At 39.7% G+C, this 13,623-nt stretch overlaps 3 protein-coding genes and 1 pseudogene across 7 annotated transcripts; 2 read left to right on the forward strand and 2 right to left on the reverse strand.

The window, feature by feature from the left end:
* The first annotated feature begins 529 nt into the window (after positions 1-529).
* On the forward strand, positions 530-1,184 carry LOC104723787 (uncharacterized; annotated as a pseudogene).
* On the reverse strand, positions 1,147-3,687 carry LOC104728116 (heterogeneous nuclear ribonucleoprotein 1). Of its 3 annotated transcripts, none has more exons than XR_015571860.1 (4): positions 3,256-3,687; positions 1,903-2,986; positions 1,617-1,670; positions 1,147-1,473 (listed from the first exon to the last, which is right to left on the reverse strand). XR_015571860.1 is itself a non-coding variant. In XM_087474087.1 (2 exons), exons 1-2 carry the CDS (start codon positions 3,475-3,477, stop codon positions 1,979-1,981), a joined length of 1,230 nt encoding a protein of 409 aa, XP_087330213.1. In that variant the 5' UTR covers positions 3,478-3,687; the 3' UTR covers positions 1,762-1,978. The 3 variants fall into 3 exon arrangements, 1 of the variants encoding a protein (XP_087330213.1); XR_015571861.1 differs by having other exon boundaries at positions 1,571-1,670; XM_087474087.1 differs by lacking the exons at positions 1,147-1,473; positions 1,617-1,670 and having other exon boundaries at positions 1,762-2,986.
* A 725-nt stretch (positions 3,688-4,412) lies between these two features.
* Positions 4,413-9,286, forward strand: LOC104723788 (uncharacterized). Of its 3 annotated transcripts, none has more exons than XR_015572660.1 (15): positions 4,430-4,777; positions 5,090-5,171; positions 5,467-5,570; positions 5,854-5,980; positions 6,462-6,556; positions 6,879-7,002; positions 7,117-7,197; positions 7,444-7,542; positions 7,650-7,805; positions 7,891-7,940; positions 8,020-8,090; positions 8,197-8,241; positions 8,477-8,650; positions 8,747-8,852; positions 8,958-9,286. XR_015572660.1 is itself a non-coding variant. In XM_087475688.1 (15 exons), the coding sequence occupies exons 1-15, from the start codon at positions 4,740-4,742 to the stop codon at positions 9,173-9,175; spliced, it is 1,575 nt and encodes a 524-aa protein (XP_087331814.1). In that variant the 5' UTR covers positions 4,430-4,739; the 3' UTR covers positions 9,176-9,286. The 3 variants fall into 3 exon arrangements, 2 of the variants coding, with proteins under 2 accessions (XP_087331813.1, XP_087331814.1); XM_087475688.1 differs by having other exon boundaries at positions 7,886-7,940; XM_087475687.1 differs by having other exon boundaries at positions 4,413-4,777; positions 7,886-7,940; positions 8,747-9,286.
* A 136-nt stretch (positions 9,287-9,422) lies between these two features.
* LOC147934174 (uncharacterized) lies at positions 9,423-10,793 on the reverse strand. Its single transcript, XM_087472529.1, has 4 exons — positions 10,760-10,793; positions 10,343-10,563; positions 9,926-10,201; positions 9,423-9,842 (listed from the first exon to the last, which is right to left on the reverse strand). Exons 1-4 carry the CDS (start codon positions 10,791-10,793, stop codon positions 9,423-9,425), a joined length of 951 nt encoding a protein of 316 aa, XP_087328655.1.
* Positions 10,794-13,623: the final 2,830 nt, after the last annotated feature.

The raw sequence follows: 13,623 nt of genomic DNA on the forward strand, positions 1-13,623 counted from the left end.
AACTAAACTCCAACCGATATAATTAAAGAACTAGTAGGTAGGAGTCGGACTATCGATGGATCAAGTTGCTTTAACCTTACAGTCTTCACTTGCTCATATTTTGAAGTAGTTACATAAATGCTTACCACACTTTAGGCAGATTTGAGAAAACACTCTACCGATTTTATTCATTTATTTTTTAATATACAAAGAAGTAGCTATTAGATATGCGTTGTAGACCCCTAAGTTTCTTATTTTATCAGATTGTGCTTAAACGTCTACATAGATTAAACCACCAAACTAACATGTAATAACTATCAATAGAACATTAAAAGACGAACTTTAGAACAGAAGAGCATAACAAAAATGGTTTTGAGAAATTTATTCTTCTGTACCAAAATGGAAGTGCGTATGGAGTTGTAGTCTTATAGACTAGAAAATGCGTCGATGGATGGAGACAACTCAGACAAGCATGGTAAGAGTAAAGATGTGATGGGAATATATGAAAACGCAAAATTATTTACGAATTGAAGTGAAACAATCAGTCAGTTAGTAGTTGAAACAATATTTTATTTAGATATCTTTGTTTGAGAAAGTGGTCGTGTAGTTGGTTTGGCTACTCACTATATAAACGGAGCTAACTCTCTTGGCTTATGCAAATACAAACATAATACAAAAACATCACACGATATGGGGTGTCTCGTGAATGGAGCTAGTCTTTTGGCTTTGTTATGGTTCAATGTTTTTGTGGTGAAGTATGTTGCTGCGAGAGAAGGTGTGACCTTCAACAAAGATGAAGAGGAGAAGACCTTCGTAGGAGGCGGAAAGGGCTTTGGAGGTGGATTTGGTGGCTGACACGGTGCGGGATTTGGCAAAGGAGGTGGAATCGCTGGCGGGATAGGCAAAGGTGGTGGCATTGGTAAAGGTGGAGGCCTTTTTGGCCACGGAATAGGCAAAGTCGGTGGTTTAGGAGGTGGATTGGAAAAGGCGGAATAGGCAAAGGCGGTGGTTTTGGAGGTGGCATTGGTAAAGTTGGCGGCATCGGGAAAGGCGTTGGAATTGGTAAAGGATGGGGATTTGGCGGTGGCTGGATTGGACACCACCACTGAGCTAAATGAGAAGATAATTGTAGTTGCAGTGCATGAATGTCTCTGACGTGAAACAAGATGGTTAAACTGACTTCTTAATGAAATAAATTGCGATAAGCTTTGCACTTTTGTGTTTCCACTAGTTTCTATAATTGCGATAATTTGGTATCTAATATCCACCACTACGGATCAAAACCCCACACCCACAATATCAAAAGATATATTAACAATGTGGCTGCCTTTGTATCTATGTTTGTTTCATTCCCGTGATGAACCTAAGTAGCCTAACAACTTGAATCTTCATTCTTCAAGCAATTTACCTCAACTCCAAGTAGGAAACAGACCTCAGATTCAACCCCGATGAGTCGTTGCTCCACCTAAGAACTCAAGCACACCTCGATGAGTCCTGTAACACACGATGCAAAACGATTATGCCCCTTTTCTCAAAGCCACACTATTTTCTACACCTTCATCTCGATGCTACCACTAACTGAACCAACTACCTCTACTTTCTACTCAAAACCATACATTCAGCAATTTGACCCTCACCTCCATCGACTTCTGCTCACCATATCTGCTTTCTTAACCAAGTACCCTTATTCCCTGCTTATGTTATATCCATCAGGGCCAAAACCAAAATAACACAATCAATAACAACAAATCCGGCAAGAATGCTAGGACGACAAACACAAAATATGAAAACAGCAAAGCCTGTAGTTATAATAAACTCTGCCAAAACTCAAAAGTACACTCAACCGAAAAATAACTTAATAATAGAAGTGACTTATTGTAATAGAGATAGCACGTGCTTATAAAGAGATTCAAGCAGTCCAACCCGTTATGAAGTTGAGGAGCCTTTGATTTGATCTAAGGATCCAAAAACCAGGGTAGTGATAATCCCCTAGTTACTACTAGCCTTGTCGACCCTGACCATCATTGTACCCACCACCATAACCTTGTGACGGGTCAGATCGCCAAGATCCATCACCATAACCGCCTCCCATGTAGCCACCACTACCAGGGTTGTTTGAAGCGCCACCACTAGGACGCCCACCAACTGCACCATATGAAGCTTGATTCCCATAACCAGAATCATTTCCACTGTACCCTCCATATCCGTAGCCTTGGTTACTAAAGCCAGATGGTGACTGCGCAGGAGGAGCTGCACCAGGAACTCCATATCCACTATGAGCAGCACCACTCCCATAACCTGGGTTCCCATAACCACTAGGAGCTGGATTGTCCCATGAGTTTCTCTGGGCAACTCCAGTACTACTTCCATAACCGGCACCTGGGATGCTCGTCGCTCCATATGCAGCAGCAGCACCTGCACCATAACCTCCAGCAGAACCAGTGTATCCAAAGCCACCATACCCGGTACCATTACTACCATTTCCATACCCAGCACCATAACCAGAAGACCCATAAGATGGTAAACCATTTCCAACATTTTGGTGCTGCATAAACCTATTGGAATCCATACGTCCATCATAATTGCTTTCATTGCCACCATAACCCTGGTAACCGCCAGAGCCACCACCACCCATTGATCGTCCAGCACCTCCAGGATTGGCATCTTTAGGAAGAGCACGCTTTACCTCAACTTGCTTACCGCTCAAATCATGGAAAGTCTTGTGCAACACACGGTCTACAGCATCTTCAGAGTCGAAGGAAATAAATCCAAAACCACGAGGTCGGTTAGTAGCCTGGTCATATATGATCGCAACATCAGTCACAGGGCCATAGACTTCAAAGTACTGGCGAAACTCTTCATCTGTCAAAGTAGGTGGCAAGCCTCCAACAAAGATCTTCTTGGTTTTATTGTAAGCATCAGCTCCACAACTTCTAGATGGATTAAGGTTCCCAGATCTTCCGGAGACTTGTTGCTCCTCTCTTGACATGGCTTTCTTCACATCAACCTAAACACCAACCAAATTCAATTAATAAACCTCCAAGAATCATACTTGACCCAAATCAAGAACATAGCACAGCCTATAGACTAAACCAAACTTTCTTTTCTAATACTCTATTCAATCACTTCACAGAGAGTATGATGCAAAGCACAAAACAACTATCAATTTCCCTAAACTGCCTAAATCAACGCAGCTAAACGCAAAAGGGCAAAACTTTGAAGCTAGGAAACAAAGAAAATTAGAGAAACGGAGCTATAAGAGAAGAATCAATTAACCTCTCTAGTATCAATGTTGTGTTTGTCTTGAAGAACCCTATCGAGAAGAGAAGGATCCGAGAAGATAACAAAACCAAAACCCCTAGGTCGGCCAGTAAGCTTGTCTCTCATCACAATGGCCTGAGAAACCTCTCCATAGTTGCTGAAATGTTCTTTGAGCTTGTCTTCATCAGTTTCCCATGAGATACCACCGACAAAAAGCTTTCCTTGATCCGAATCCATGACTAACTTAATACCACTCTCTTACTTCTGACCCACGAATCACAAATCACACCCTCAATCTACAAAAACCCACAGCAGAAACCTCCAGAAATAACAAAAAGGCTTTAGCTTTATGAGCAAAGAGAGAGAGAGAGAGAGAGCAATGGCTGTGGCCGATTTGAGAAGAAGACAGCAAACGAATATTTCTATTGGTTTGGTATTGATATTCGCGAAAGGGGACGAATCTGTCAGCAGATATATAAATGAACGGTCCAGATCTCTTACAATCTACGGACGGTTCAGATCTGTTTCTCGTTTTCTTTTTAATCATGGGGCTTAGTCAGGCCCAATGGAAGTATACCTAATGGGCCATAAAACTCGTTCGTTTGTTTGTCCTATTCCACACGTGCCACTACTACATCTTTAAAAGAACGACAAAAAAATTAAAAATCTTTCGTGCTGTGATGAAATCATCTCTCTGTGGCCAGAGGCCCAGAGATATGCACTTGGTTGTCTAAAAATTCCCAAAGTCACACCTTACTCTTTACAGCTTTATTTTAGTACTTGTAATAATTAACCTCATAGTATAAGTTTATTTAATCTCTTAACCAACCTCGTATTTATATTTTAAATATATATACATATTAGTCTACCTATAACGACAATACTTGCACGTTCTCTACAAAAACCTTAAATTTACAGTTTTGAAAAAAAAAAACTAATAGAAGAAAGAGACTTTGAATTGTCGCTTTGTCATTGTCAGCTTTCACTGAATTATTTTTAAAAAACTTTGGAATAGTAATAATGAGTAATGATTACGTTAGCATCAATTAATTAAAATTCCATAATTACATTTTCAAAGGTTAATTCCATAAAATGTTAAGATGTTAAATGTAAAAAGCGGCAAAAATGTGGGGCTAATTTATAAAAGTTTCTGTTTATAATTTTGAAAAATCAAAATAAAATAAAAAACAGTTCAACAGACGAAAAAGCCGTTTTTTATTTTTTGTGTATTTGCTTGCTTCTTTATTTTATTGTTCTGTGTGCTTTCTTCGTCTCTTCGATCTCTCTCTCTGTCTCTCACTACTGGCGCTTCTCTGGAACAGCTCGATCTTTTGATTTTGGGTTCTTTTATTTTTAAGTTACATTTCTTCTTCTGTCTGAATCCTTTTTTTATTTTTTATTTTTTTATTTGCTTTGACTTTGACGAATCGTGAGAAAGAAGATGGAAGAAGAATGAGAAGAAGAAGAAGAAGAAGGTAGTGATTTTGTTTTTATTTCCGATGGAGCAGCTTGTTAACTTCATCATTCGACCTCCAAGGTAACAGAAGCTCTTAGCTTTCTTTGGTTTTGAGTTTTATCTTTCTATTTTAGCTTCTTTTTTTTTTATTACTAGGTTGTAGAATTGGGTTTTCACAGCAAGTTTAGAGTTTGAGATTTGAATTTTGAAGTTTTGTTCTTGATCTCTTGTTGACTTTGGATTTTTTTTTTAATTTAAATTACTTGATTTAGGGTTGCATTTCTCAAGAAAAAACCCTGTTCCTCTTTTCAAATCCATTATAAGATTTTTGATTTTGGTTAATACATATTTGTTCCATATGCATTTGAATATAACATGTGTGTGGTGATGCAGAGCTGAATACAATCCGGAACATGATCTCTTGGAACAGGAGTTCATGCTTAAAGGGAGATGGTACCAGAGGAAAGATTTAGAGGTTCCCTAAGCTTTTCCTATTACACTTTTTTTTTAGATTTCAGATTTTTGGCTGTTGTTGTGAACTCCTGATTAGAATAAATCTGAGGAAACATGTTTGTTATTTTCAATGTCATCAGTTGTTCATTATTGATCGGAGAAGTTTTCTTATTTTACAGCCACTGGTTTGGAGTAGCTCTTGTCATTTCTAGTACTTTAACCAGTTACATTAGCTTTGTCTATTTTTTTCTCTCTGCTTTAGAGGTTTAGTTGTATTTTCTTCCACTAATATTATAGGACGTTATGTATCTTGATAGGTTAAAAACAGCAGGGGAGATGTCCTTAAGTGTAGTCATTACATGCCAGTCGAGCGTCCTGAAGATAGGCCTCTACCTTGTGTAATATACTGCCATGGAAACAGGTAATTGTGAATTTTAACTAATAGTAGTGTGACTCTGAGCTGTACCGGTGAAATAAGCTGAATAACTCATCCTTTATTGGATGCAATAGCGGTTAGTATACTATGCTTTGAAATGAAACAACTGATATGGTTGCTAACACTGGTATAGGAGCTTCCAATTTTCATAAGTGGTCCTATTGATTTTCTCTCTGTCCTACCCGTTTCCTGTTGTCCAGTGATCACCAACTTACCTCCCCTACTCCCTTTATATGTACTATTCATTAATGGCCCTATGTTTATTTAGTGGATGTAGAGCTGATGCCAGTGAAGCTGCAATCGTATTACTTCCTTCAAACATCACAATTTTCACGCTTGACTTTTCGGGATCTGGTCTCTCTGGTGGGGCGTATGTCACATTGGGTTGGAACGAAGTACGTCCTCCTTTGGTCTTTTCTCAAAGTATTCTTGTTCTCTTCTTCAAATATTAAGGCTTAAACTTATTGCTGTCTGGAGTAAACAAGCTGTCACAAAGTCAATATATCTGCGTCTTGATTGATATTTGTTAGGTTCTCGTGGTTTCTCTAAATTTTATACCATCAAAACCAATACACCTATGTTACTTCATTTGGTCTATAGAGGTACCTCATTGTTGTCTTTCTGGAGAAAGATTTCCATATGATCCAGAGGTTTGATGCTCTATTTCATGGTAGACTCACTTAGGTAGGTTCTCATATATTTAGTTTCCAAACCTCACATAGTCACTGGGTTCATTACTGGAAAGATCATGTTGGATTGTTGATATACTCTTTCCTGTGTGTCGATAATTTTTTCCCGGGTTCATTAGTCATTATCCTGAATGATAAGAGCGGTTCCTTCAATGATTATTGTTGAACGTATCTTGGGTGCTTGCAGAAAGATGATCTCAAAGCTGTGGTTGAGTATTTGCGCACGGATGGAAATGTCTCCTTGATTGGCTTATGGGGTCGTTCAATGGGTGCTGTCACAAGGTTCCTTTAAGTCTTTCATTTGTTAATTTACTTACTGTGAGCGTTTTCATTCCCAGTCTTACATGAAACTGTATGCCTGTATGGAACTCTTTACTGTAGATGTTAAGCAATTGAGGATTTACTTATTTTGAGAACCCTTTTATCTTTACTAGTGGAGAGAAGAATAGTTGCTGAGAACCAAATAATGTACTCTTTCCTGTGTGTAAAGATCTATATAACATGTTAAACGTCAACCACTGCAACTTAAAATTTGATTGTTACAATCATTCTCCCTGTCTTCTAGATTATGAAATCGTTGTGTTATATTACACTTGTCTTCCAGCTTGATGTATGGAGCCGAGGATCCCTCCATCGCAGCTATGGTTCTAGACAGCCCGTTCTCGGATTTGGTTGATTTGATGATGGAACTTGTGGATACATATAAGTTTCGGTTACCAAAGTTTACTGTAAGTGGAAGTAAATTTGTAGTGTCTGTTTCTTGTGGGATTTGTTCTGCCTATGAAAAGGTTTCCACAGTATCTTTATTATACGGCTTTAATCTCTTTCAATATCTTATTCAGATAAAATTTGCAATACAATACATGCGGAGAGCTGTTCAGAAGAAAGCCAAGTTTGACATAACGGATCTCAACACCATGAAGGTCGTTTCCTCTGTAATTTCTACTTTTTGTCTAGTTGATTACTTGGATGATTAAGTAATCTATACAGCAGCATCAGTTTTTGGTAATCAGTTGCGTATTTTCTCACATTTGGCATAAAGTATTTTTATTAATGTGTGGTAAATGTATCAAATTCAATTGTTAGTAGAGCTTTGTTACTAGTTCTGTGGTCTTATCTTGTGTTATGTTATGTTTCTCATTTTTCAATATTTATCGTTTATGCTGCAGGTCGCAAAATCTTGTTTTGTTCCTGTTTTATTTGGACATGCCATTGACGATGACTTTATTCACCCTCATCACTCAGAGCGTATATATGAAGCATATATAGTAAGTTTCCATGCTAGGGACACTTTCTTGATATTATACTGTTCTTCCTCTAGCTTCTAGCTTCTCTAGCTTCATATATAGTAAGTTCTGAATTTTGATTATGCTAGGGAGACAAAAATATCATTAAGTTTGAGGGAGACCACAATTCACCACGGCCACAATTCTACTTTGATTCAATAAACATATTTTTTCATAACGTTCTTCGACCTCCAGAGGTGGTTGTGCCATCATTTTTTGACCCGGTGGATAATTACTTTGCCAAGGTAACAAATCTCATTTTTATTTTAGGTGTTCATGCCTCTTTAGCAAGAAATGTCAATGATGTTAACTGTTTTGTGTTCAGGGCAGTTGGAGCACCATGCAAGAACTAAGTTCTCCACAATCCTCAGCACAGAAAAGTAAGTCATCCGGGTTTTTCTCAATATTTATTCCAAATTTTATTGTATCCTAGGCAACATCTTATTTCTTTGATTTCAGGTTTAGCTGCAGGCAGCACCTCTGATGCTATAAATGAAGTCCGCTTGAAAAGACCTATGAGTCGCACAGAGGTTGGTAATTTTTGTGACTACATTCTGCAAAGGTTTAATACTAGTGGCCAAAACAGCTTTCCTACTACATTAGTGAAACATGATGGTTTTTTGTTACTTCTCTCAGGTTCCTTCCAGCGACCCATCTAATCAATCATCATCAGAAACCAAGGTATAAGATGGTTTCTCTATCATTTTGTATTTACTGTTCTTGTGGAGTTGGGTATGGTTATTGGTACATATATCATTTATGCTTATTATATGCTGGTTTTTTTATCAACAATAGTAGAGACACCATTAGCATTGTGACCAACTTCTGTACATATAAAATACCGTCTGTGGACATAAATGAAGAGATGCTTAGACTGTAGAATATTCCTGATGTTGCATGATATGATATATTTCAGGAGAAAGAGAATCATGAAGTCTCCAGTAGTTCATCTTCTGATATGATCAGCTTTGATTTGTCGAATGGGGATCCATATCCTCATCTTGCGGTAGCTTTAGATGATGATCAATATGTGGAGTTTCACGTAGATGAGCTAGCAGATTTTCCATCTAATGCAGAGGAAGAAGAGAGGGTGAGAATAAATTTAAAAAGAAGTGGATTTTTCACTATGAGCCCTCTTTATGACTATGCTATATATTTGTTTATTTACATATCTTAATGGCCTCAGATGCTGATGGAAGCAATGATGAAATCGCTGAAGGATGTGGAGGTTGAAACTAATCAGAACAAAGAACCTTACAGGACCAATACAGAGAACACTGAAGAAAAAGAAGGTAATGCTACTGTGTCTACTACAAAACCTGAATTAGCACATTTTGAGATAGATACTACTTCCGGTCCAGCACCTAGTAACCATGATGCGCCATCATCTTCTGAAGACAATGCTCCATGTAGAACATCGGATTCTCTGCCAGGACCTGTAAATGGTTTCGTCCCTGGTGCTTCGCCCAAAATGAGTCAGAACACAAACGACGCCATTGATTTGTCATCACGTACAAAGGCAACAGTGACTGTGGTTGGACGTAGTAGTACATCAGGAAACGTTTTAGATGGGTTGTTACGCCGATGGGATCTTAATTTCTTCAAAAGTAGATAATTCCATTAAGTTGTGTGTTTTGGTTTGTGCAAAATAGAATGGAAAGCTAAAATGTTTAAAGGTTTGTCATAACAAAATATCTTCTGGTTATGGTTTATATGATTTTATTTATATGCTGTGTCCTAGCAAAAATCTCTGTGAATAGAAAAAATCATCTCTTGTTGGCTTTGAATCTGCACTTGTTCCTTCCATGTCTTTGACCAAACAAAGTCGATGACCTTAAATTTGTTGCTTGTGATTTCTTAGTCTATCTCAACAATATCATTGCTTCTTCAGTGAGTTCATTGATCGTTGAGCCATGGCATGCCACCCCAACCGTGCCAGAGAATATATCAAAGTTCTCAAGCTCAGTCGTGGTCTCAAAGACAGTCTCTAATTCATTCTTCATCCCAAGGTTTTGGAAAGTCTTGACCGTCTCAGGATTAGCTTTCATCATCGCAATGGTTAGCTCTATTGCAAACCTCCTGATTCTTGGAGCCTTTGTAACCGGCTGTTCATATTTCTTGAGAATATTGACTACTGCCTCGGCTAGTTCTTCCTCGCCCACTCTCGCTTTCTCGAACAACCATCTCAGTTCTTCAAGACTCATCAACTTGAGAATATGCGGTGCTAATCCCACCATAACTTCTTGATATTTTCTTTCTTCAGTCAGTATTGCCTTAAGAACCTGCATTGACAAGATAGCATTAGTGATGCTGATGATTCATGAAACTAATTAATTTCTTTTGCATCAAGGACATGAGGACTTACGGTTGCTCCTACAGATCTAATAACTTCCTTCAGATGTTCATTAAACTGATCAGGACCTGTAGATGCGAAGAGATACCGTAAGATTCTCCCTGCATTCAACCTAATCAACGGGTTGTTCAACGCCTCACCGAGTCCCTGAAGATAAGTTGATCTCAAGATACGTTTGCAATTGCTTTTACTTCCTTGAGCTAGCGTAGCTATAGATTCACCAGCAGAGACTCTCACACCAATTTTATCCTCTGGAATCTCATTGTTCAAGAAGATGCAGAGAAGTCCCTTCAAAACCCCTCATGTCCTCCCAATCTTCTCGGTTGCACCTTCGTCAAACGCAAGAAAAGTCAAAATGTCTGCACCGAGCTTCTGCAGATCAGGTTGACTCTTGCCATGGTGTAATTATGTTTCCCTAATGTTACTTACTGTGAAGACAATCGCAGATATCTCTCTCCTCAAGTTTTCCCCTGTTGCACCAGTAGTCGTGGTCACCAGGTTCTTTAACAGCTTCAAAGACCGTTTCACAACCAAGATCTGAATAGGTTTACCATCAGAATCCTCTAACAGCCTCTTGTCAGCGTCAGTGAATTCAATGATCTTTGAAAGTAACCCTTTTGTTTTCCCAATCTTCCCACAGTTGTCATGATCTCCATATAGAAGAGAGATATAACGTAGGGACTAATGTGATTGCTAAACACTATATATATTGTAACACATTCACATGTATAATACAAGCTTTCCTTATATCATATCAGAGCAGTAAAATCCTAGACCTACAATTTTTTTTTTTTTTTCACAGCTTCTCTTTCTCCTTCTTCTCTAGCTCTTTAGATCTCTCTTTGCCATGGCTGCTTCTCCATCCGATGTTATCAATCATACCTCTATATCACAGCTTCATAATATCAATATGTCTAATGTTACCAATCTCACCACTTCCAATTACTTGATGTGGAACCGTCAAGTTCATGCCTTGCTTGTCGGTTATGGTCTTGCCGGGTACCTTGATGGAACCATGGTTGCTCCGGACGCCACTGTGCGCCAAGGTGAGACTTCTATTCCTAATCTAGATTATAATCTTTAGGAAAGGCAAGAACAACTCATTGTTGCTAGCCTTCTCGGTGCGATCTCGATCGAGATACAACCCATGCTCTCCAAGGCTTCCACGTCGGCAGAGATCTGGAGCCTTCTTTCCTCTACATATGCTAAACCAACGAGGGGACACATCAAACAACTTCAGGAACAGATCAAGCAATGGCAAAAAGGTTCCCGCATTGTTGATGAATACGTGGCTTGGTTGTTCTTTTCGATCAACTTGTTATGCTTGGCAAGCCTTATGAACATGAAGAACAAATCAAGTATCTGCTCGGTGGTCTTCCGGAGGATTACAAGCCTCTCATTGACCAGATAGAAGGTCGTGATACTCCTTCCTCCATGCCCGCCATAAAGCTCATCAATTATGAGCTGAAGCTTCAGGCACAAGTTTCCGCGTCATTCGTGGTTCCTGTCACGGCAAAATGCTGTGTTACAATTCTCTGGCAATACCAACTCATCTCGCCACCAGAATCGCTCTGCTCCACGCGGTTCGCACCACCAATTCTCCCGTGGCTCCCAAGGCAAAGGTTACCAGGGTCGTTGCCAATTGTGTGGTGTGTTTGGACATAGGGCGAGACGGTGCTCTCAGCTCCCTTCCGACGGTTCATATCACTGGAGGGTTGATATGAATTAATACTTAGTTTTACATTTTTTTTGAATAACACTAAATCCAAAAGACGTAAAAATGATTGTCAATTTGTATTGAATTTGGTGTCAAACTCGTAACGTGCGCAGTTATATCCCTAGCATTAATTCGGGAGTTAAAGGTTGAAATAAACCCTTTTTATATGACAATTATATAAACTTAATGGGCTTTTCAGCCTTCATAGATGTGTTTTTTTTTTCTTCTTGTTATTGAACTTCAATTCGTTTGTTTTCTTTGTTTATTTATGATTCTTGTTATTTTCATTCTCATATGCTTGTTCTTTTCTTTTTTTCTTTTTTTTTTTTTTTTTTTTTGCTAAGAATGTAAATATTTCATTGAAATGAAAAAGGTTTAGGTTTACAATCATGGATTATAATCCTATAGAAATGGTCCCATGGCAAAAAAAGGTAAAAACATGGAAGCATAATTTATAAACATGATCTCAGTCCGTCCACTCGACGTAGACATGAGGTGAATAGAGTTGGACGAAGTGATAACGATATTGGTGTTCTTCCCATGTGGTAAGCTGGAGACGAAGGGCGAGTACACTTTGTAGAAGCCAAATTTCCCAAGCATTAGATGCACTAGAAGCCTTTCAGTGGAGGCCCGAGACTAAGCCGTCAACGGTGAAGTTTATAGAGCCCTCGATCACATACGTCCCCGACATCCTGTGAGAGTGACTCATCTAACAACATCCATGAGCTTTCCTAGAATGGAACCTCACGAAATAAAATATGCAAACGGTGAAAGCTCGCCCTACCAAGTCCTTTCCCCGGAGTCAGCTAGTACAGAGCTAAATACTTATCTTTACACCACACTGAAAGCTATTAGTTTTACTAGCTCCTCTAGCACACATAGCTAAGAAAATAACAGGCAAAAACTCACTGCGACGCTAACCTCAACTCAAAGCACCAGCAGTGACAAGACACAACCAATATCAGGGCAAAAAGCAAACAACGAAACAAGATATATCGGTGATACTCACGAAAAGGAGATGTTATAAAGAGCCACCACTGGCAGCCAAAACATCACCAAAGCAGTAACACCGGAGCTACTGGTAAGCTCAAAATGGAGACCCCAAGACAATAACCAAACACCCGACGCATCACAATGGACAATCTCCTAAAAGATATGCTGCTGTCTTCAGACATATTTGACCAACAGAGAAGCGTCCATTCTATCGCCAAGCCTTATCGTCGAGGAAGATGACCAAAACTGAAAATTACCGAAGCATTGTCAAGAATACCTATCCGAAGGAGAGAAGCTAGAGTGGTGAGACTTCAACATCTATACGAGACGAAGGGATAAGCCGAGCAAAACAAACACGACTCGCTCCGAATCAAACACCAAATCCACTCGCAAAGGCTAAGCTCCGACGGACGAGATCGATGCCACACGGTGAAGACAGAGACGGCAAATCGTCAGGAAATGAACGCTGTCCTCAAGCGAAAAACCATTGAGAAGCCGCCTAGAATTGAGAAACCGTTAAAACACGGCAGAACGCCACCATAGCTATCGTTAAACCGCTGAGAGGGGTTTGGTCTGCCGCTGGGAATCACAGGGGTGGAGGAGCCAGATCTACAAGGAGATCTCGCCGGTCGAAATTGCGTGTCAAAGGGAGAGGAAATCAATCTCCATCGTAGCCTCAAGCCGTCGACTAGCTAGAGGGTCAGACGGAGGAGCACCCATCCACCTCAAGAGGCCGACACGCAGGACGGAGCTCCAACCACAACGATGAGAATCAAGACAAAATCCTGAAACGACGGAGAGCTTCATGCACCGGTACGAGAATGACGAGCAAACAAACAGAAACAAGAGAGCCCTCTCACGGCGCCGGTCGCAACCGAACATCGGAGAGGCAAGCGAAGATGGCGGCTGGTGAAATCGCCGCGCGTGGTCGATGCAAGGCCTGTTAAGTGCGGACGAGTTTAAGTTAAACGATGTGTTTTGGGTTAGGGAAAACCCTTAA

Source organism: Camelina sativa, chromosome 11, assembly GCF_030686135.1.
Source record: "Camelina sativa cultivar CO46 ecotype springtype chromosome 11, ASM3068613v1".
Lineage (NCBI taxonomy): Eukaryota > Viridiplantae > Streptophyta > Magnoliopsida > Brassicales > Brassicaceae > Camelina > Camelina sativa.

Bases quoted from the DNA above. Each gene is read 5' to 3' on its own strand.
- LOC104728116 (XM_087474087.1), bottom strand. From the start codon at position 3,477: ATGGATTCGGATCAAGGAAAGCTTTTTGTCGGTGGTATCTCATGGGAA. The intron at 2,987-3,255 runs GTTAATTGATTC...GTTGGTGTTTAG, and splicing joins ACAACATTGATACTAGAGAG to GTTGATGTGAAGAAAGCCAT.
- LOC104723788 (XM_087475687.1), top strand. From the start codon at position 4,740: ATGGAGCAGCTTGTTAACTTCATCATTCGACCTCCAAG. The intron at 7,003-7,116 runs GTAAGTGGAAGT...TATCTTATTCAG, and splicing joins TTCGGTTACCAAAGTTTACT to ATAAAATTTGCAATACAATA. The intron at 8,091-8,196 runs GTTGGTAATTTT...TACTTCTCTCAG, and splicing joins GACCTATGAGTCGCACAGAG to GTTCCTTCCAGCGACCCATC.
- LOC147934174 (XM_087472529.1), bottom strand. From the start codon at position 10,793: ATGATTGATAACATCGGATGGAGAAGCAGCCATG. The intron at 10,202-10,342 runs GTAAGTAACATT...GGGGTTTTGAAG, and splicing joins TATCTGCGATTGTCTTCACA to GGACTTCTCTGCATCTTCTT. The intron at 9,843-9,925 runs GTAAGTCCTCAT...TTGTCAATGCAG, and splicing joins TTAGATCTGTAGGAGCAACC to GTTCTTAAGGCAATACTGAC.